Here is a 22,999-nt window from a genome sequence, read left to right as displayed (position 1 = left end):
TGTCCTTTCTTTTCCTCTCCCTCCTACAACTATTTTTTAACATATTGATCTTATACTTTTTAGCTCTTTCTTCTCCTTTTTCCTTTTACTGCCTCACTTTTCACTCAAATTTCTCCTTTTTACTTCTACTTAATACTATCAAATTCTCACCCTACCTATCAAATTCTATCTCCTCTCACCAACTAGTTCTCCCATTCCCCCATCTCAACTCATTTCATCCAGCTTTACATTCCCTGTCATCTGTAATCAACTCCCAATTACCACATTTCCCCTTGTAAACACTATACTCCGCATTCATTTCCTTGCAAACCACCCCCCTCCTTTGGCCTACCCCATAGTTCTACTCCATTTCCAGCATAGTCTTCCGTCCACTTTTCTAGCCCAGTACATGCTCTCTCTTTTTATTCCTCCTCATCTTTGTAGCCTGACATCTCCATGTCTCTTCCACTCCCCCCTCCTTTAGCATCTTCTTGTCCTTTCTCTCTTACTTCCTTTTCCCTCCCCCATGGTCCAGCACATTTCCCTTTTTCCTCCCCTCTGTCCAGTTGTCCAGCAATCCCTCCCTTCTGTGCCTGGATCCATATGCCTCTTTCTCTCCCATCCACTCCAGTTGTCCAGCATCCCCTCCCTTCTATGCCTGGATCCATATCCCTCTTTCTCCCCTCCCTCCAGTGGTCCAGCATCCCTCCCTTCCTTTTCTTCATTATCATGTCCAACCTCTTTTCTTTCTCTCCCTTGTAGCCTGGCTCCAACATCTCTCCTTCCTCCTCATCCCCATGCAGCATCCCTCCCTCTCTCCATCCCCATATCTAACATTTCTCCCTCTCTTGCTCCTTCCTTCCCCTTGTGCAGCATCTGTCCTTCCTACCCCAGTTCTAACTATCTTGCCGCCAACCCTCTCTTCCCTTATACCTCATGAACCATCTCTCCCTTCCACCCCACGACCAGAAAATTCATTCATTCAATTTTCTGTGCTGTTCTCCCAGGAGAGCTCAGAACAGTTTGCATGAAATTATTCAGGTACTCAAGCATTTTTCCCCCTCTGTCCCGGAGGGCTCACAAACAACTTCTCTCTTCCTTACACCCTATGCAACATCTTTTTCTTTCACGTCATGTCAAACTCTTTCCCTCTCGCCCCTTTTCAAACAGTTCTCCCTCTTTGCCCCTGCACCACCCTAAGCAGCATCTCTCCCTCACATCCCACCCCACCCCAAGCAATTAATCCCCTTTGTCCTGCTTTCTAGAGAGCTGCACGAGGACGGCGGGACCTGCGGGGATCCCGCAGGTTCCCCCTTCGGGTCACGGGGATCCCGTGGGGACGCCCCCTAGGGTCGTGGGGGATCCTGCGGGGTTCTGATGCACTCGAGCCGCGAGGCTCGTCTTCTTTTTCCTACCTGCCCCTGCCGCAGCACACAGCTGACCGGAAGTCTTCCACGATGTCAGCGCTTGACATCGGAGGGAGGGCTTAAGCAAAGCCCTCCCTCCCTCCGACGTCAGCACTGACATCGGGAAGACTTCCGGTCAGTTGTGTGCTGCGGCAGGGCAGGTAGGGAAAAGAAGACGAGGCTCGAGCTCCATTTTGCTTGCAGATGAGGGCTGGGAGGCAGAACACAAAAGGGGAGAGGGAGTGCGTTTTTGGAACAAGGCATGAACTTGGGAGAGAGGATGGAGGAAGGGAGGGAAAGAGGTGGGGGAGGGAGTGCGTTTTGGCACAAGGCATGAACTTGGGAAAGAGGATGGAGGAAGAGAGGGAAAGAGATGCTGAGGTGGGGGAGGAAGTGCGTTTTTGGACACAGAAGGCGTGGACTTGGGAGAGAGGAAGGGAGGGAAAGAGATGCTGAGGTGGGGGAGGGAATGCATTTTTGGACACAGAATGCATGAACTTGGGAGAGAGGAAGGGAGGGAAAGAGATGGTTGTGTATACAGGAATGGAAGAAAGGAAAATTTTTGGTCATAGGGAGGGAGTGAGGTATAGATGAGAGGGAGAAATATTGTGGTGGAAAGGGAACAGTGGGACAGATTCAAATGTATGCAAGAGGGAGGAATGTTGGACATAGTGGTGAAGGGAATGGAGGGAGAGATTGGCATGGTGCTGGAGAGGGGTGTTAGAAGGAGAAATATTGGGCATGGGGCTGGTGGGCAGGCACGAAAGATGAGAAAGGGATAAATGCTGGACCATGGTAGGACGAACCAATGGACAGCAACAGAAGAATTTACAGAAAATGGGAAAGCGGAAAAAAGAAACTGGGACCAACTTTATGGAAAAATAAGTCTCCAGACAACAAAGGTAAAAAACGGAATTTATTGACTAAGATATGTTAGCTTTGGGAAATGTCTTTGTATTGTGTTCAAAAGAAAAGGAAATGCATTTCTGGTTTTATTTCTACAGTGTTGAAGTACTTGTTGGCCCTTGCTGTGACTGGTGGGGATCCCCAAGCACTGCCAGCAGAGGACCTTCTCTAGAGACGGCCAGAACTCCCCTCCACCAAGCGCAGCAGTCGCTGGCAGCATCCATGAGCCACTGAGGTGCCAGCATCTGTGACTCAGGGACGCTACTGCTGCCTACCAAGCTTGGCAAAAGGGACCCCCGGCCAACTGCAAAGGAAGTCCTCAGCTGACAGCTTGGGGGTTCTCATCAGCTGAGTATTTATATTTTATATTTATATAAGAGGCTCTGGTAGAAACCCATTTACAAAGTATGTATTCTTCCCAATTAATATTTCCAAATTAATAAGTCTCTTTGCTTATTTGTAAATGGGTTTCTACAGAGCCTTTAATTCAGTAGCATAATTAAATGAAATAACTATTTCTGAAGTTTATAGGGACGGGTGGGGATGGAGGGGATTCCTCGCGGGGATGGGTGAGGATGGAGGGATTCCTGGTGGGGACGGGTGTGATTCCTCACGGGGACGGGTGGGGACAGGTGTGATTTTGGCGGGGACGGGTGGGATTTCTGTCTGCGCTCAACTCTCTACTGCTTTTCCCACCTGCAGCCATCTGTCCTTCCCTCCTATGCATTCTCTCCCAGTTCCCCCCTCCCCTCACCTTCATATATTTTTCTATGAAAGTGTTGCCGGCAGCGATTCTCAGAAGCTGCCTGTGGCTAATCTGGAAGTCTCGCCTCGCCCAAACAGAAAGTTCAGTCAGTGGGGACAGTACACAACAGAGGGGAGACTTCTGGGTTAGTCGCAGGCAGACTTTGAGAATTGCTGCCGGCAGCCCTTTTATAGAAGAATACATGAATTTTGGCCAAGGATGTAGAAGCGCTGTGTAAGCTTGAATTAAGTAGGCCCAGGCCCTACCTGGTCCTACCTGTGGCTATACCCCTGCTATAAATGTTTCAAGAGCTGATTGTCTGACATGGTTTCATACGAGTTTTCAAAATAAGAGAGGGATCACAACATGGAAACTGGAAGGAAAAGACCTGCTCTCAATTCTGGGAGCTATCTTAAACCTGCGGACTTTCAAAGTTTGTACTACTTGATTAATATTGGTTAGATACACCAGGAATCTTTAGAGATTTAATAAATAGCTGGGGATGGCTATCAGTTCATGGGAACTTATTGGCAGAAAGTCAAAAGTTCACCAGGGCATATCGGGCTTAAAGCACCCAAGAGTGCATGCAAGGTTACCCATAAACATCATTTAAAGCCATCCACTAGCTTAAAAAAAACCAGTTAATATGTTAAAAATTCTAATAAATATAAATTCAAATGTGATAATAAAGTGACCAAAGTGTCAGGTGCAAAGTCACATCGTTCCTGAATTTCAAAAAGCACTCTTAAGTGCAAAATCACTAATTGAGCCTTGAGAAAGCAAGAAATCACATTTGTCCAATCAATTGAAACTGCCATCGGCAAGGACTTATCTGAGAAGCCGCCAACATCCATCTAGTAAGAGGGTCTGTTTGTCCGGGAGGGCCGACTGATCGCCCTACGGCGCCCCGTTTCGTTTCTTTCTTCAGGGGTCAGCTCAGGGACGTCTCCCACTGAAAACAAAATCAAGCACTGCTCCTCTCCATCACCAAGTCTGAGCTCAGGGTAGTACATTGCTGGAAATGAAATTTAGAACGTCGGAGCAGTGTTTTGGTGAAAAACTCCCTGTTGTGTAAGAGGCAGAGTTAACAGAAAGAAGTGCGCTTAGCAGATGAGGTCTTCATTTTCACTTTTATGCGAGTTCAATAGATTAGAAAGTAATTTTTTTTGACTAATCATTGAACAGTTGTGACCAAAAAATGATGCACCAGCAACAAACACGGATAATGTGAAGGCCTTTGTTTCTCAGAGGGGAAGGGGGTCATTTACTAACAGCATGCTCTAATGCTCTTAGCAAATGATATTTACCACAGGGCCTTTTAGGAATATAATGGACCCTACAGTAGCTTGTACTTGTTCTCCATTAGTAAATGGCTCTCAAAATATCTTTAGCAATCAGTGCGTACTAATGGTGGTAGTGAACACGAGAACAAGGGCCAGTTTTGGATACAATTTGTTTATTTAAGCTATGTATGTTTTTATGACTTTAATTGAATAAATTCCTGCACCTTGCGCTTTTTTTCTGCAGTTTGGTTTTGGCTTTTTTTAGCTTATTCAGGGATCTCAAAGTCCCTCCTCGAGGGCCACAATCCAGTCGGGTTTTCAGGACTTCCCCAATGAATATGCATTGAAAGCAGCGCATGCACGTAGATCTCATGCATATTCATTGGGGAAATCCTGAAAACCCGACTGGATTCGGCCCGCAAGGAGGGACTTTGGGGACCCCTGATCTACCCTATCGATGCCTCTAGCTCAGGGATCTCAAAGTCCCTCCTTGGGGGCCGCAATCTAGCCGGGTTTTCAGGATTTCCCCAATGATTATGCATTGAAAGCAGTGCATGCACATAGATCTCAAGCATATTCATTGGGGAAATCCTGAAAACCCGACTGGATTGCGGCCCTCAAGGAGGGACTATGAGACCCCTGCAACACCATTAGCCTATGCTGACCATTAGCAAATGATCCCCAAGATGTCTTGTTTTACCATTTCTCTGCCCCTGCTGTCAGCTTTTTTTTCTTTGCACTTTTCAATGTCACGTCTGAGATTGTATTTCTTGTCTCTTGGTGAATGTGCTGAAACGGTTCAATTTGTTGTATTTTTTTTAATATCGAGTTTCATAAAAATTTGATTAATCGCCTATCTTAAATTCTAGCGACAAATGTTTAATTTTGGTTGCATTTGTTTTTTCTTTTTCTTTTTTTTTTTTTTGCATCTCTGAAGGCAGCAGCCTCCCTGGAGTGAAGAGAAACGGCCAGGATTTAGACTGCTGTCTGCACTTAACAGGTGAAAAGCGTCCTCAGAGGCTCTGGCTGAAAGTGACTAGAGAATGACATGGTGACAAAATCACCGTCCCCGTCTCCGCGGATAACCGCGGGAAATAATCCCATGTCATTTTTTAGTGTCTATTTCAGCCTCAGTCCTTCTACACCAGCATTCTTCAAAGCAAAGCTTGAGGGTCAGTGGTTGTGGCCATTTATACTTGATTCTTCCCTCTCTCTTTAAAGAATGATATGAAGATGCTTTCCCGCGGTTATCCGCAGGGACGGGAACGGTGATGAATTTTGTCACCGTGTCATTCTCTAATATGTGTAGTCTTTGAATTCTTGATACCCCAACATAGCCCATCCACTTAATAGGTCCAAAATGATGCAAAAAAACTGTGAATACTTTTACTTAGGACTTCTACATGGTTTATGGTTTATTTAGTTATATCCCAATACCATATTCACAATAAGCATTACAAACAGCCATAAGACACACCTATATAAATTTCATCAACATATCATACAATTTACCCAATGAAATTGCTCAATACCCATGCTCCATTTTGCAAAAGAGATGTCTCTTCAAGAACCTCTTAAAAACAATCACATCTTTTTGCTTTCTAATATACAATGGAATGACATTCCACGCTTCTGGACCAGCACAAGAAAAAGCTCCAATTCTTGTGATTTTCAACCTTGCCTGCTGTGTAGTAGGAACATGTAACTCTTCAGCTTGAGCGTACCATCCTGATGATACATATTCAGATATACTGTACAGTTGATCAACTATCTCGGAGCCATTCCCATTATTCTAACAATGAAAAAAACTTTATCTACAGACAAACTGTATTTGTCTACGTTTTATTATTTATTCCTTGCAAAATGTATGTGATCTGGCAACAGATTTTATTATGTAGATTTTAAGTGCATTGAACAGATTACCAGTTTCGAAAGGATTAATATCCAGTTACTGCTGAATACAAAAGCACAGGGGTATGAAATGATCTTTGCTAGAATTGGAGACAAGAAAAGCAGTGGAAGAAAACCTTGGAAGCTGACCTCGGCACGAATGTCTTTTGACCTCTCGGCCTGCATAAAGAGTCTCCAAAATTTTTTCTTTTAAATGAAATGTCCTATGGATTGAGGACCTTGTCGCCGTAAGGAAATGGTTCAACAGAGCATGTGTATACGTCAAATAGCTGTCAAATCACATATCAATGTAAGTACATCAGTTACGCATCAGCTGTAGCAGATAATGGCCGAAACACGTTCGTGTTGGAACCCAAGCACAGTACCGGGTAAAGCTTTGGATTCTCGCCCAGAAATAGCTAAGAAGAAAAAAAAAAAAAAAATGTAAATTGAATCAGGTTGGGCAGACTGGATGGACCATTCGGGTCTTTATCTGCCGTCATCTACTATATGTTGAGTCCAGCTTCCAAGTTTCATATTAAAGACCTTTAGCATCACGAGATTTTCGCCACTGTTTCTGTTGTCTTTCACTTGTGGAGCGAGTTCTTCTATTTTTATTCCTTTGCTAGAATTGTACAGAAAAGGCATCACAGCGTTTCTCTCATGTAAGTTAACTATGTTGGTGTTTGAGATTTTAACACAGTTCGTCTGTTTGAAGATAAAGCAAATAAATCTAGAACTTGTTTGAGGGATGGTGTTGGTAAAGGAGGTGTGGACTGGAGTACCCCAGTTCATAGGCTGGATTTATATTTGCTCCCTCATGTTAGAAACAATATGGAGGGGGGGGAGGAGCTTAATCAAGATGGTGGCCGGAAGGCGCTCGACAGAACGCCACCGAGTCTTTCACTGTTACCTATGGTGAAACGAAAATCAAAGGCCCGGGCTTTTTTCTTCCGAATCCGGATCGCAACCACAATTACCTGGCCCGATAGACATGTTCGTTGAGCGGGGGGGCCTAAAGAAGTGCCGGACGAGAAGACCTTGGCGCGGGGAGAGAGCATGTTGGAGAGCCCTCAAATCTCTCTCGAGGCGGTCAGCCTCTTGCCGGTAGAGCGCAGAACACCGATGTGGCCATTCCCCTGACCGGTGTTGCAGGACACGGGGAGTTGTAGCAGCTGCGTCCGTAAGCTGTGAAGAGGAGGAAGAACAGGCAATACGGAGGATATTTGCTGCTTCAGCAATACAACTGCCACCGCGTGGAAACTTGGAATTAGTAGAGGGTCTGCGAGAACCTCCATTGGTATCTTTACCTCCAGGTACTGTGAAATCTAAAGAATTGGAATTTAAAATTTAAGTAGCTCCATTGTAGAAGCTCCAGTTATAGATTTAAATTCTATTTGGGAAGCAGTCTCAACTTTACAATTTTCTCTGGGATCTCAATTACAAACATTAACTACCCACTGTTCTGGGATACTTTCAGAGTCGTTAATAGTGCAACAAAGAGTGGGTAAATTGGAGAAAAAAATCACTGGAGCAAGAAAAAAAATTGGAAAGTTTGGGCGCACAAAATCAGCTAATAAAAGAGGAACGGTAATATTAACTTTAAGCTGGAAACACTGGAAAATATAACAAGAAAGCAAAATTAAGATCGATTAATTTTTCTTAAATCACCTATCATTTCAGCGTTGGATATGTTTGAAAAGTATCTTTTGGAGGTTCTGAAAGTCCCACAAAACTCTTTTCCGCCTATTTCAAAGATTTACTACATTCCTATGGGAAAGAAGAAAACTCCGGAAGAGCAACAGGAACCAGTAATTGGACTTATTGGATTTAACAAATTTATTAGAGGTACCAGGAATAGATCAACTAAGGCCTTTTTTTAACGAAGGCGCATGCTAGCCACTACCGCCTCCTCTTGAGCAGGTGGTAGTTTTTCGGCTAGCGCACCTTCATAAAAGGAGCCCTTGATTCAGATCGAGATTGGCTTTTAAAGACGTTTTTCAAGCATAAAGATGTACTCGTTTTGAATCAAAAAATTAGAATTTACCCAGACGTGTCTAGACTAGCACAAAAAAAAAACCTGAGACCCCAGGTTTTAAAACTAGGAGCTACCTTTGTATTAAGATTTCCATGTAAATGTCTGGTTAATTTTAAAGAAGCTAAATACATTTCCTTTGATTCATCACAGCGAGCTAGATTTATTGTGGATAAAGGTGTGGTGACAGCAAGTACCCCTATCAATAGACTAGAATAAAGTTCGTAGGTTTACTTCAGGCTGTCCGTCTGGTTGACTATAGGAAATATGTTCATGTAATTTCTCTGATTTCTCTGCAATAATAGAAACATAGAAATAGACGGCAGATAAGGGCCACGGCCCATCTAGTCTGCCCACCCCAATGACCCTCCCCTACCTTTCTCTGTGAATAGATCCCACGTGTCTATCCCATTTGGCCTTAAAATCAGGCACGCTGCTGGCCTCATAACCTGAAGTGGAAGACTATTCCAGCGATCAACCACCCTTTCAGTGAAAAAGAATTTCCTGGTGTCCCCGTGCAGTTTCCCGCCCCTGATTTTCCACGGATGCCCCCTTGTTGCCGCGGGACCCTTGAAAAAGAAGATATCTTCTTCCACCTCGATGCGGCCCGTGAGATACTTGAATGTCTCGATCATGTCACCCCTCTCTCTGCGTTCCTCGAGTGAGTACAGCTGCAACTTATCCAGCCGTTCCTCGTATGGGAGATCCTTGAGTCCTGAGACCATCCGGGTGGCCATTCTTCAGTTATCCAACAAACATTTTAAAATATGTTGTTTCCTTTTTTTTTCCCCTTGTTTCCTTTTGTTCTTGTATTGCCACGGATACTGTTGATTTCAATATGATGGTTGTCATCAAAATATGAAACTCAATAAACTCAATTACTCAATAAACGCAATTAAAAAAAGAAAAACAAAACTTTAGGGAGGTGATTACTGAAAGGGTTCTCAAGAGGCCCGAAAGTGGCTGGAGTACCATGGAGATAAGGGACTTGAGACTAAACTGAGTAGGCCTTACAAAGCCTTTTACTAGCCAGGTGTGACGTCAGTTGATGGTTATCATAAATGCTTTTAGTCTCCGCTACCATGTTGGGATTTTCAGGGGCTGAAGCATGCTCCCATCTTCTTTTCGTTTTGGGTTTCAAATTATCCAAACAATTTTAGAAGGCGCTTGCTTCCTCTCGGTGGCCTCTGAAGGCCTTTAAAATTAAAGAAGCACTTGGAGAAGGGCAATGTGTGTGATTCAAGAGCTCCTCTGAGAAATGATCCCAATATGTTGTCTCCTGCCGTTCTCTTTCCATTTTTATTTTGTCCTAGACGCAGTTAGAGGTCTGAAGGAGACTTTAAAGTGGTATTACTTAGAATAAAATTTTCTCTGTCAGTTAGACTGACTGTTGCAGTACCATCTGCTATTAGAAGGAAAGCAGCCAAGTACAGATGACGGTAGCTAACTCCAGAAAACTGCGTAGAGTGACTGTCCTTCAAGTGCATTACTTAGCCAAACATCTATACGCCGTTACATTTCTAAGTCTCAGATGAGAGACATTGACATGGGAGTCGCATGCAAGTTCCAGGTTGCGTTTAACTGGCTGGGAAAAATGAGCAGCAACAATAGTGTGACCAGAATTCATTCCAGTTGTCTCAGGCCGGGCTGGATCTCTAACCTTTTTTTCCCAGAGAATTCCTTCAGTTGAAGAGCTTTGCAGAAGGCCAATTTCTTTGACCTAGTTCTAGTATATGCTGCTTCAGAAGCTGCACAGTCTTCCTCCGCCCCCCTGTCACCCCTTGGGACATGTTAAATGGATCTGCCATTCCAGAGACATGGTGCCGAGTGTGTACTGTGCATTTCAAGTGAAAAATACAGTGAAGAAATGCAAACCGCAGTAGAGAGATGTTTTTTGATGTGTAGTGGGCAAGGGTCTGAAGAGACTGACAGCATAGGAATGAAATAGTTTGAGTTGGGGAAATTCAAACTGTTCCTCTTGTAATTCAAAGTTGTTAGCGGAAATGATCGAATAGCCCCAAAATGACCAAAAGGCAAAACAATAACGGATATGATAGTATCTGTTAGTAATGCTTCCGATTTTCTTTCTATCGCGAAGCTAACTGGGGAAAGACCTCAAATGGCTCAGCAAAAACACTTTAATGGGGCCATGAACATCATCATTGGTCATAAAACCCCAGTATATTTTTTCTTTTGTATTCGTATACTTGTGTAATCGATAACAGGCAGTATTAATGTGATTTAACTTCAAATATCAGCCATTGAATAATAAAGGGAACGAGCTAAGTGCTCCCTTTGTTATTCAATGGCTGGTATTTGAAGTTGAATGTGAAAAGGTTCTGTTTACAGTAATGAGAATTAGGTAGGAAAATCACATTAATATTGCCTGTTATCGATCACACAAGTATGCCTTCACTACCAACCAAATTAGGGTCCGAAGCCGTAGGCTGAAAGCTGAGCACATCTCCTTCATACAGGCACAGTGCACTCCCGCTAACATTGTCCCGAACTGGGCCCCCATCGGCTGACCCTGCGGCAGGAGCATCAAACCGGTTCGGCAGAGAAGGGCCCAAACCTGATTTTTAACTAGTGGTACCTCAGAGTTGCTAAAGAGCGGTGGCAGCTCTCTGAGTGGACTGCTTCAGGGCTTTCCCTGCTGGGGCCGTATCACTGATGATGCGGCAGAGAGAAGGTCCAAGAAGCAGCCCTTTCAGAGCACTGCCACCGCTGCTGTTTTGGGGGCTTCGGAGGTATTTAAGGCTCACGGTGGGGGTTTCAGTGCACAAAGGGCTGGGAGGGAGGGATCTTAACTGGGGCTTATTTTGGGGGTAGGGCTTATATTAGGACCTACCCCCAAAATCATGCTAGGGCTTATTTTCAGGGAAACACGGTAACAATTTGTAATGTGCAAAGTTGAAGTATGGCAAGACTGGAATGTCTCTTCAGTGTAAGAACGCTTTGTTTTAGGTCATTTGAACAGCTGTGTATCTGGTTTTGCCAGCATGCTCTCTTCCTAGGCTCCTTCTTTGTTGAGGACTAGAGAATGACGCAGGGACAAATTTTTCCCCCGTTCCCGCGGGAACTCATTTTCCATCCTGTCTCTGCGTTCTTTTCCTGTCCCTGCCCCGTTCATACAAGCTCTGTCCTCATCTGCACAAGCCTCGAACACTTTAAAATCACTAGTGTCCGAGGCTTGTGTGGTTAAGGCAGAGCTTACAGGAATGGGGCAGGGACAAGGACAGTGACAAAACCCACGAGGACGGGATGGGGACATTGAGCTCCTGCAGGGACGGGAAAAAATTTGTCTCCATGTCATTCTCTATTGAAGACCTCTTACCAAAGAGTGTTGGATGTATACTGTTTTATTTTTTTTCCTCCCTTAGTGGCTGCTGGTGTCTGTAGTAAAGTCTTTTCTCTGCGATGACCTTTCTTCCTCAGGACAAATTCAGATTCAGCACTTCACACCAGCGCTTTGAGCAATAAGTCCCAGGACCCGTTCGTGGGAGCGAACCATCTCTCGCGGCCTCCACAACAAAACGGTGAGAGACCTTCAACCCCTTGGCAAGCTTGCTTAGTTACAATATATATTTTCATCCACAGATGTAAGGAGTACTTTTGAATGTTAAGAAATAGAAATCTCCCGCTAACATAGCCAAGTGTACAAAACCTGGTTTAGTCCCACAACCTTTAAGTCGGGAGGATGCAAAAGCCCAAAATTGGTATCTTGCTACATCACAACTTTATTTTTTTCAGAATCTGCAGTGACTTGAGCGAAGATAAAATATAGTCTTTAAAAATCTCAGGGCTCTTGATAAAATCTGCCTGTTAGAGACTCCCAAAAATTCTGACATGGGTTAACGATGTCTACTTAAAGAGTTAAAGGAAGAGCCTGTAGACCAGGGCTTCCTAAACTGTGAGTTGGGACCCCAAACAGGGTAGTAAAATCCACCGTTGGGGTCGTGACCTGGATGAGCACTCCATCAAGCCCACATTGGCTTGTGCCATAGTTTAGGGGGAGGAATTGTGTGCTTTATGGCCACACAAATGAGGTCACTGCCACAGATAGATTGTCGAACACTGCTGTAGATTGATGGAGCTGGAGTCAGCAGCCAGAGACTATCTGTGTTTGAATAGAGAGATTGTGATCTGGTCCAAGTGATTAAATATGTATGTCTTACATTCACTAACAATCTTATTTGCCCAGGGACCCGAGGCAAATCTCAGCTGTTGTTTATTACACTTTGGTAAAATATGCCTACAGGCCTAGATGTGCTTTGAAATGTGAACTCACTGGCCAAGAGTTGGTTCATAGACAAAACCGCGGAAGACCAAGGCGCGCGCCGACAACTGAGCACAAAGACAGAGGCGCGCGCCGAAGAAAATGACAGTTTTTAGGGGCTCCAACGGGGGGTTTTGTTGGGGAGCCCCCCCACTTTACTTAATACAGATCGCGGCGGCGTTATGGGTGGTTTGGGGGTTGTAACCCCCCTCATTATACTGTAAACTTAACTTTTTCCCTGTTTTTAGGGAAAAAGTGAAGTTTTCAGTAAAATGTGGGGGGTTACAACCTCCCAAACCCCCCACAACACGGCGCGATCTGTATAAAGTAAAGTGGGGGGGGGGGGGGTTCCCCCACACACAACCCCGTCGGAGCCCCTAAAAACAGTTATTTTCTTCGGCACGCGCCTTTGTCTTCCGCGGTTTTGACCTGACACCCCAACAGTTTGATTCTCTCTGTCTTTTAATATCAGATCCAGGACTCAACATATATGGCTTTCAGGTACATTACTTAGCACCTGAAGCTTCTGAAGAAGTTTTATTTTATAGTATAGAGTTGAAATATCTTGCATTTCTTGGGTTTTTTGTTCACCAACTCAAGTAGATAACCTCACTTTCTTGGGGGGGGGGGAGGAGGGAGAGTCTACTTGAAATGTTCATGATCTATGCAAACTTTGTTAATAAGCCAAGGATCATGATATTTTCTGGTTTGGAAGGGTTTTAAGGCATGTTCCATATTTTTAGTTTTATATCCCAGAGATATTGGGCTTTATTTAATAAATATTTTCTTCTCCTTTGTATGGGTACTCTGTTGTGTTTTATTAACAAATGAATTACATCAATTATCCATAAAGCATTGAAGCACGAGTTTATGGAGTTAGGGCAGCTTTGATATTTTTTCTGTGAATCTATATGTATATGCATTATTTGAATGGACAAAGGCAGACTCTCTTTTACAAGGTCATCTTACACCAGGGATCTCAAAGTCCCTCCTTGAGGGCCGCAATCCAGTCGGGTTTTCAGGATTTCCCCAATGAATATGCATTGAAAGCAGTGCATGCAAATAGATATCATGCATATTCATTGGGGAAATCCTGAAAACCCGACTAGATTATGGCCCTCAAGGAGGGACTTTGAGACCCCTGTCTTACACCATCACATATAGCGTATAGAAACATGATGGCAGATAAAGGCCAAATGGCCCATCTAGTCTGCCCATCCGCAGTAACCATTATCTCTTTCTTTCTCTCAGAGATCCTACAAGCCTATCCCACGCCTTCTTGAATTCAGACACAGTATGATTTAGTGATCCGCACTTGTGTTTACCAATCGCAACAGTTTGCCCACTTTCACACTTACTAGATTGTGGGACTCTTACTTTGTTATGAGGCCTTTGCAAAAGCCCTGAATGAGTCTGGTACCATTGATTTGACCCTGCTGTTACTGTTGCAGAAACCCCTAACTAGGTGCATTTTTAATATTAGTGCTGCCTGATTCACCAATTTGAATCGATTCACCAATTCGCTTCAGTGAATTGATTCATTTTACAAAAAAGATTGGACTCGCCAACTCAGTGACCCACTCCACCCCTGGTGAGACCTGACATACTTCCAGGCGGTGGGCCTCCTAAAGCAGTAGCAACGGTGGTGGTTGGACATAAGTGTGAGTGCTATGAACAGGCTTCCCACGGTCTGCCCTATTGGGGCCTTCCTTCTTCAGCATCACTGATGATGTGGCAGAGGGAAACCCTGGCGGAGCAGCACTGCCTCTGTCAGCCGACTGCTGCTGCTGCTGCTTTGTGAGGCCCAAAGGTATGTCGGGTCTCACGGTGTGTGTGTGTGAGGGATTGGGGTGGGGAAGTCGGTCGGGAGGTGCTGTATAGGGAGATATAAGGGATGGAAAGAGGAGAGAAGAAGAATTGTTGAACATGGATTGGAGGAGAGGAAGGGAGAGATGCAATAAAGAGGTAGAAAGAGGGAGCAGAACAAATCCTGCATATGGTGGAGGAGAGGGAGATGTGCATGGAGAAGGGAGAGGGAGAAATGTTGGACATAGGGTGGAGGGCAGGGAGAGATGGTTCATGGGGAGAGAGAAATGTTGCACATGATAATGGAGGAGGGGAGAGACGTTGCATGGAGGGGAATAAAGAGGTTTGGCACAGGGCAGGGAGAGAGAGTGAGATGGTATAGTGGGAAAGAAACAGAAATGTTGGATATGGTAATGGAAGGGAAGGTACAGAGATGGAAGATTGATGGTGAGCACGGAGAAAGAAGAAAATGGCAAATGGGCAGGAGACCCTAGTGAGCAAGTTAACAGAAGACAAACAGAAACCAGAGCCTGGGACCAACATGATTTGAATAATAAAATGACCAGACAACAAAAATGTAGAAAAATGCATTTTATTTTCTATTTTGTGATTACAATATGTCAGATTTGAAATGTGTATCCTGCCAGAGCTGTTGTTAGACAGCAAATGAGAGTTAGGACCTAACAGAGATGAAAAGTCTTTTTTATTTATTTTGTATACACCACAGCACCGGCATGGGGTGGAGAGGGCAAAAGGGAGTGGGATGGGTGAAGAAGCTACAAAATAAACCCGGGAAAATCAGATCAAATTGATTCAAAAAAGCGATTCAATAAGCAAAATCAAATTGAAAAATGTTTCCCTGAATCAGGTACCACTGCTTCATACCTTCATCAAGTTCTTTGCTGGCATCCATACTTCTCCGGATTTGTAGCCGCTGGCAGTCCATAATCTTTTTCCCTAACTAATGCATTGCAGTAGCAGATTGGTTTATGAAAAATATACATTCTGCTAATCACATGGTCCTAAGCAGATTCCAAAAAATGTTGACACATATTTTTATGACGAGAGAATCAAAACAAATTCCTATCAGGTTGAAAAAAATATATAATGTCAAGATTTTACTAACACAAAGTCCAGAATTTCAATGGCACAACCAAGAGACCTAGTTTGTGAATAACTGGATAAACCTTTTACTGCCACGCTGGGTCAGGCCAAAGGTCCACTGAGCCAGTATTCTGTTTCTAACAGAGGCCAAGCCAGGTCACAAGTACCTGGCAGGGTCCCAAAAGTAGCTTAGTTCCGTGCTGCTTATCAACGGGGATATCCCAAGTCTTAACGGTTTATGGACTTTTTCTTCCGCTGTGCTAACTGCTTTTACCACATCCTCTGGCAAAGAATTCCAAAGCGTAATCATATTCTCGTTGGTTTTCAATTAAGACATATTGGGGTTATTGTGGAGATCACTGTACCTCGACAGTGATAATTTAACAGAATGCAACAAACGCTTGTCTTTATGGGGAGATTGTTAGTACGTCAGGTGGAATATGTTTATCGTGATGAGACTGTAATAAGGACTCCCATCTGTCCTTGATTTTGAGATGCTGACAAGGCTGTCCTTAAAGAGGTCAGATATCACAATTGCTGTAAGCGTTAAGATGCAAACATTGCCTGAGCTAGTGAAACTAGAGTCATGGAAATGGGTAATAAAGATGTTTTTCAGAAATTGCTTAAAACTACGGAGGAAATAACCCTAGCCAGCAGATTAAACCCCCCCTCCCCCTTTCCTAACCGTATCCCCCACCCTGGCATCCTGTTTGTCTGTCTTGTCTGTTTAGATTGTACGCTCTTTTGAGCAGGGACTGTCTCTTTCACGACTCTGTACAGCACTTAGTGCTAAGAAGGATTAGCTTGGGTTTTTTCCTGAGCTTATATTTTCCTTTATAATTTGAATTTGTCATAAGGCCAGTAATCCTCCATTGTAGTGGGCTAGGAAGATTCTGCCTTTCAGTAATTGTTTATTTTTTGTATCTTTTTAAGAATGTTTTCGTCATTCTTTATTCTGTATGAACTGTATTATGAAAAATTATCAATAATAATTTTTAAAAAGTATGCAAAAACCAAGTACCATCAGGAATATTCCTCGCAAAGTGGAGCTCGAGGCGGGTTACAAATAGCGTTATTGCTGTATACAAATGAGCATGCAACGCAAAATCGAAACCAGACTAAACTCCTAACCAAGACTTCTGAAACTGTTTTGATAAACACTTGGTTTGTTGGCCGCCTTGCCTAGCCCCTAAATTGGATGAAGCCATTAGGGGCTCTATTAATAGGTCTCGCATAGAGGCAGAGGGCATTGCAGCTCTATGAGGTAACAAAGCTGCAGGGCTGCATCAGCCAAATGCTTATACAGGTCTGCCAGTAGACGAACAGTTAACACTGTGCTGAACGAGGCCTTTAACTGTAGCGACGTAGTTACCTGACTTTTCCACTGCCGTTTTGAGTTATCCCTAAGTAAGGAAAGGGCCATGAACTAGACATAGCCCTTTTGAAAGTGGATTACAGACATTTTTTGAGATTGAACCGAGATTTATTTCTTAAATTTCACATGAGACTGAGCTGGTTTTATTAAGGGATGGTATTGTTCCAATAACACAGATAACACAATAACACATTGTTCCATAACATGTGCACAGATGGATCAAGCACTGGTTGTCGGGTAGACTGCAGAGGGTCGGAGTAAAGGGACAATATTCTGACTGGCGGGGAGTCACGAGCGGTGTGCCACAGGGATCGGTGCTGGGGGCCGTTACTCTTCAACATATTTATCAATGACCTGGAAAAGGAGGCAAAGTGCGAGGTTATAAAATTTGCAGACGATACCAAACTGTGCGGCAGAGTTAGATCCAGGGAGGAGTGTAAGGACCTGCAAAGGGACCTGGACAAGCTGGAAGACTGGGCAAACAAATGGCAAATGCGCTTTAATGTGGAAAAATGCAAGGTCATGCATATAGGGAAAAAGAACCCGTTGTTCAACTACAAATTGGGGGGGGGGGGGCATTGCTGGGAGACAGCAGTCTAGAGAGAGACTTGGGTGTGCTGGTGGATGCATCACTGAAGCCATCTGCGCAGTGCGCAGCAGCCTCGAAAAAAGCCAACAGGATGCTGGGCATCATAAAGAGGGGCATAACAACCAGGACGCGGGAAGTCATCATGCCATTGTATCGAGCGATGGTGCGTCCACATCTGGAATACTGCGTTCAATATTGGTCGCTGTACCTCAAGAAGGACTTGAGAGAGTCCAAAGGAGAGCAACGAAACTGGTAAGAGGGCTGGAACACTGTCCATACGCCGAGAGGTTGGATAGGCTGGGGCTCTTCTCTCTGGAAAAAAGGAGGCTCAGGGTAGATATGATAGAGACCTTCAGGATCATGAGGGGCATAGAGAGGGTGGATAGGGACAGATTCTTCAGGCTGAAGGGGACAACAGGTACGAGGGGGCATTCGGAGAAACTGAAGGGAGGTAGGTTCAAAACAAATGCAAGGAAGTTTTTTTTCACCCAAAGGGTCATGGACACCTGGAATGCGCTACCGGAGGAAGTGATCAGGCAGAGTACGGTACAGGGATTCAAACAGGGATTGGACGGATTCCTGAGGGATAAAGGGATCGTGGGATACTGAGAGAGGTGCTGGGATGTAACACAGGTATAGAAAGCTAACCAGGTAATAAGTATAGAAACCCAACCAAGTCGTGCATGTGCAAGACCGGAGGGTTAGGACTTCGATGGGAAGATAGGACTCAATGGGAAACCAAGGTGGCAAAGGGGCCCCTTCTGGTGATTCAGACAGGTCGTGACCTGTTTGGGCCGCCGTGGGAGCGGACTGCTGGGCAGGATGGACCTATGGTCTGACCCGGCGGAGGCACTGCTTATGTTCTTATGTACTCCATCTTATCTGTCTGGTTAATTAAGAGGATGATTTAGTAGTCGTTGCCTTGGACACATAGAAAGCTTGACATTGACATTACAAAATCTATGATGATATTGTGTAATCCACAATCAATGGCTAGGTTCCATAATTCAATCCCCTTTGAGTTACAAATGTTGATATTTGTTATTGTTGGGTATCATCGACTCATGTTCAAGTCCTAGCGACTTGATGAATTGTGGCTCTTAAAAAAAAATCGGATTTGTGTTAGTCTGGAAAGATCCTCCAGCGTCATCCCCATGTTTGTTTTCAGTGTGTCCAGCCATCTGATTGCAGGTTCGCCACTCGCCTGGTTCCCTCGATCTTCCCAAACATGAAGTCCTTCTCCAGTGATCTCTCTCTTCTGATGGTCTAACCAAAATAAGACATTTGTAGCTTCATCATTTGGGCTTTGAGTGACATCTAATCTAATCTTCCATTTTTGAGTCGCACATACCTATACAGGCCGGTTTGATCTCGTCCAGAATCGATTTGTTCATTCTTCTGGCGGCCCTTGGCACACCTAAAATCCTTCTCTAGAACCAAAGCTCAAATGAGTCAATCTACGTTCTGTTTTGTTTCCATAGTGTACAGCTTTCGCATCCATAACTGATCACTGAGAAAATAAGTGTGTGGACAAGTCTGATCTTCATTTGGAGTGTTGCCTCCTTGCCTTTGAATACTTTGTTGAGAGCCTTCATTAAAGAACGACCAAGGGCTAATCTGCGGAGTAGTGCTGCCCGATTCACGATTCGAATTGATTCACTGATTTGAATCGGGTGAATTGATTCAATTTACAAAAAAAAATAGGCCTCCTGATTCGATGACCGATCCTTCCCCCGTGCCTTCCTAAAGCAGGAGCGGCAGCGCTGCCTCTTGCTGGCTGTCCGCTGCCGCTCCTGCTTGAGGGGGGAGGGTCAGTCAGAAAGGCCTGCATGTTCCCTCAGCCTGCCCGCTCTTACCTCAAGTAGCTAATACGGAAGCCTGCAGGATCGCTGGTGCTATAGCAATCCCTGCAGCTGCCCATCGTCCTCAGCGGCACGTTCTCTCTGCTACGGTCCTGCCCCTGCTCTGACGTCAGGGGCAGGATCGCGGCAGAGAGAACGTACCATGTACCATAAGGGATATGGGTCATCTTAGAAATTTTGCGGAGTGCCGTTTGGTTAAATTGTGTAATGAAAGTAAGTCTATGAACAGGAGAAGATGTTTCAGAAATGTAGTGGGGTTGGGTTTTTCTATTTTTGCATGCGTGTTATCTCTTCTTTCAGATAAGGCATCTTGTACTAACAGCTTCGATTAAGAAGCAGATTTTTTGTATCCTGTGGTTGCTAATGAAGATTCTATTTGAGAAAACTCTAGGGGTTAAAGGGTGGTTATCTCATTTATGCAAAAGTCCGATATAGATCACCTAGTTGTCATCGTGGATACATGTTAGATGAGAGAGGCTTTGGAGCACAAAATATTTAGAAGCGTTCTGGGAATATGGGTAAAGATGCTCAGTTTTCCTTGTCAGTATAAAACTGAAGATTCTTTTGAGGGCTTATTTAACTCTCGAGAGAAAAGCGAAAGAACAAACAGAGAAAACCTGGCCTTAAAGTGTCAACAGTACAGAAGAAAGACAAGGGTGACGTCCTTTCAACCTGAATGTGTTTGAATAAAGACTTGCATCTAGTTGAAAGAACGTCTCCCTTGCCTGCCTTCTGTACTCTCGAGAGAATCGCATGAAATCTGGCGATGCAATTTAGTTCTCCTATTAAATTCATAGGATTTCTCATAATAAACCAAATAAGCTTGCTTTTAACAAAAATATTTATAACGTGAAGTGCTGACACCACCAACCCAAGTACTCTCTTTTTAATGTAAAAAGCATAGGTTGCCTTAAGGACCATCATTGCACTTGGATTCTTTGGTGGATCGCTTGGCCTTGTTGTTTCCGTACACCTGTGGGACTTTTATACATCTTTGGAGATTAGTTCTTGATACTGGGGTTCAAAAAGGGACCGGATGACTTCCTGGAAGTGAAGGGGATAACAGGGTACAGATAGAGGTTTATCTTACAGGACATTGAGCGAACAGGGTATGGACGTTTTAGGTTAGGTAGGGAAAACTTTCAGGTCATGGACCTGGAGGGCCACCGCGAGAGCGGACTGCCGGGCACGATGGACCCCTGGTCTGACCCGGCAGAGGCAATTCTTATGTTCTTATACTAAAGATGTTGCTGGAGAGCAGATCCTGATGGTTGGTGCGGTGGGTTAAGAACTGAGGAACTGGGTTCAATTCCTACTGCTGCTCCTTTAATTGGTAGCTCGTGTGGAAAACACTTCAAACCCAACACGGGCTGTGTTTTGGCAAATGCCTGCTTCATGGGGTACGCAATCTCCTCCAATTGTAATACCGCCTGTAGTCCGTTGTTTAGAATGTGTACTAGCACTTCGGCATTCTCAAATTGAAACTGTCTGTACAGAGATGCTACAGGGTTCACAGACCATTGTACAACACGCCTGGACTGTTTCTTTTTTTTTATCCAGTGCTCATTTCAATTTAAAAAAATTATTTTAAAAAAGATGAGTGTAATTGGAAAGATCTATAGTCCCTGAGCATTAAATTCATTATCTACACACTCGTCTATCTATCTATCTACACACACAAATTCGATTATCCGGACCTCATTTATCCGGACTTCGGATTTAACGGACCATGCCCCGGTGACTACAACTCCCAGTTTGCAATGCATCATCCTCTTCAGCGACGCTCTTCGAGTGACACTAGTGCAACGTTCAGGGGCTGAGCAGCCACTTCCCAGAGGAAAAGCTTCCGGGGAGGGAATTAATTCACGGGGGGGGAGGGATATTTGGATTTTCCGGACCATCAGGTTTAACGGACAACCCTACCCCCCCCCCCCCAGCAGTCCGTTAAATTGAGGGTTCAATGTATGTGTAAACACACACATATACAAGTATACATAGTCCCTGAGCATTAAAATTATCTACACATGTGTAAATATATACTGTATGTGTATACACAATATATATGTATGTATGTAGATTTTTTTAAATAATTTTTTTTATTGAAATGAGCACTGAATAAAAAGAAGAAACAGTACAGGCGTGTTGTACAATAGTGTGTAAACCCTGTAACGTGTGTATGTATATATAGATAGATAGATAGATAAACAGATATAGGTGTATGATAAGATCTTTTTCATGATTCTTGCCTTAGGCAACCGAGTATATTGATCTTTTTCCCCTGGGCACCAATGTATGAGCAAATGCACGTAGCTTCTGGATGACCAATGCACTGAATAATTACCATATACTTAAGACTTTTATCTTATCTATCTGGCCTTGTTTTGATGAAAATTGTGCTTATTTTGTATGTAGATGAAAAGTCTTGGGAGGGATAAGCCAGGAAAGTAGTTGATTTAAGAAGCCGATTCTAATTTCTAAATTTTAAAGAAACGCCATCCTGAATGATCTTCCTCTTCTTTTTGGCACAGCAGGTTTACATGATGGTGAAATCGACAACCATGGGGAAGGTATTTTTTTATGTTTCCTTATATTCATATCAGTTTCTGCAGACCATTCATGTGAATTTGTCATTGAATCCCCTAAGATTTATCCTAGGTTCATCTTTGTAATAATCATTAATAGAAGCTGTAAGTCCAATTGGTGATGTGTCTCTTTCAGCCTTTACTTTCCCTGGCCCTTTGAATGAGGGGGGTATGTTGAATATGACCAAGCCATTGCCCAAGCAGCTGTGGGAAGCCAAGAAGGTGAGCATTACAAATGTCATTAATAAAGTAATAATTTCTGTATTCAAAATTCCATGAATACACCCAGCTTACTTGAATAACTGATACTTGACCGACATATTGACAGCATATTCTCATTAAAGGGCTGCTTTTTTTTTAATCTATTTGTCTTGTGAAGGTGTGTTGATGCTCCTCTTCATACCATTTCAGACAAATGGGTTTTGCACCTCCTGCCAGTAGATGGTGACAGAACTAAACTATTTGGCTTCTGTATATAGCCTGATGCAGCTGGAGAGTTGGTATTCTCTATCTCCAGCAGATAAACACGCATATAGGCAGGTACAGTAATGAAGAATGGCAGCTGTGTCAGAAACTGTGGTGGATCTACTTCTACAATGGCATCTAAGGATTGAAGCCAGGCGTGACAAGGAAGCAGCCTTCTTTGGCCTTTGTTCCCTCCTGTAGCACCAAGATCCCCTGTGCTCTGGAGAACAAGGGACTTGGGTGCTCTGGCTTCAATGCATGCCAATATCAATGTCTGCTTGCAAATAAGAGAAAATGAAACAGCAAGATGCTAGAAGCAGTAGACCCTGGCCAGGCTCTAGCACACAGCCAAAGGCAGGATGCCGGAAGAAGCCTGGGGGTAGGTGTTGACCAACCAGAACTAGAAAACTGGTAATCCTGCCGTTTGGGTGAGCTGGAACATGCTAGGATAATGGCATAAGGCTGACAATGGGTGAATTCTCTAAGAAAGCCCTTGCCTTTGCAACCTGGAAAGGGATTGGGACTTGTATACAGCCATTTTTTTTTTTGTAGTTATGCCACCACACTCAAAGTGGTTTACATACAGGTATCTGTCCCGATAAGGTCACAATCTAATGTACCTGGGGCAGTGGAAGATTAAGTGACTTGCCCAGGATCACAGGGAGCAGCATGGGGTTTGAACCCATCACCTCA

At 44.0% G+C, this 22,999-nt stretch overlaps 1 protein-coding gene across 1 annotated transcript in view; it reads left to right on the top strand.

Moving 5' to 3' along the window:
* Positions 1 to 22,999, top strand: part of CRTC3 (CREB regulated transcription coactivator 3) — a 117,312-nt gene that overhangs the window by 61,928 nt on the left and 32,385 nt on the right. The window contains 4 exon segments of the mRNA XM_033920196.1: positions 5,257 to 5,319; positions 11,683 to 11,783; positions 21,788 to 21,826; positions 21,978 to 22,063. Of these exon segments, the coding sequence (XP_033776087.1) occupies positions 5,257 to 5,319; positions 11,683 to 11,783; positions 21,788 to 21,826; positions 21,978 to 22,063 (289 nt within the window).

Source organism: Geotrypetes seraphini, chromosome 14 (genome assembly GCF_902459505.1).
Source record: "Geotrypetes seraphini chromosome 14, aGeoSer1.1, whole genome shotgun sequence".
Taxonomy (NCBI): domain Eukaryota; kingdom Metazoa; phylum Chordata; class Amphibia; order Gymnophiona; family Dermophiidae; genus Geotrypetes; species Geotrypetes seraphini.
Note: the sequence above shows the minus strand (reverse complement) of the source record. Positions and strands in the feature narration are given on the sequence as shown.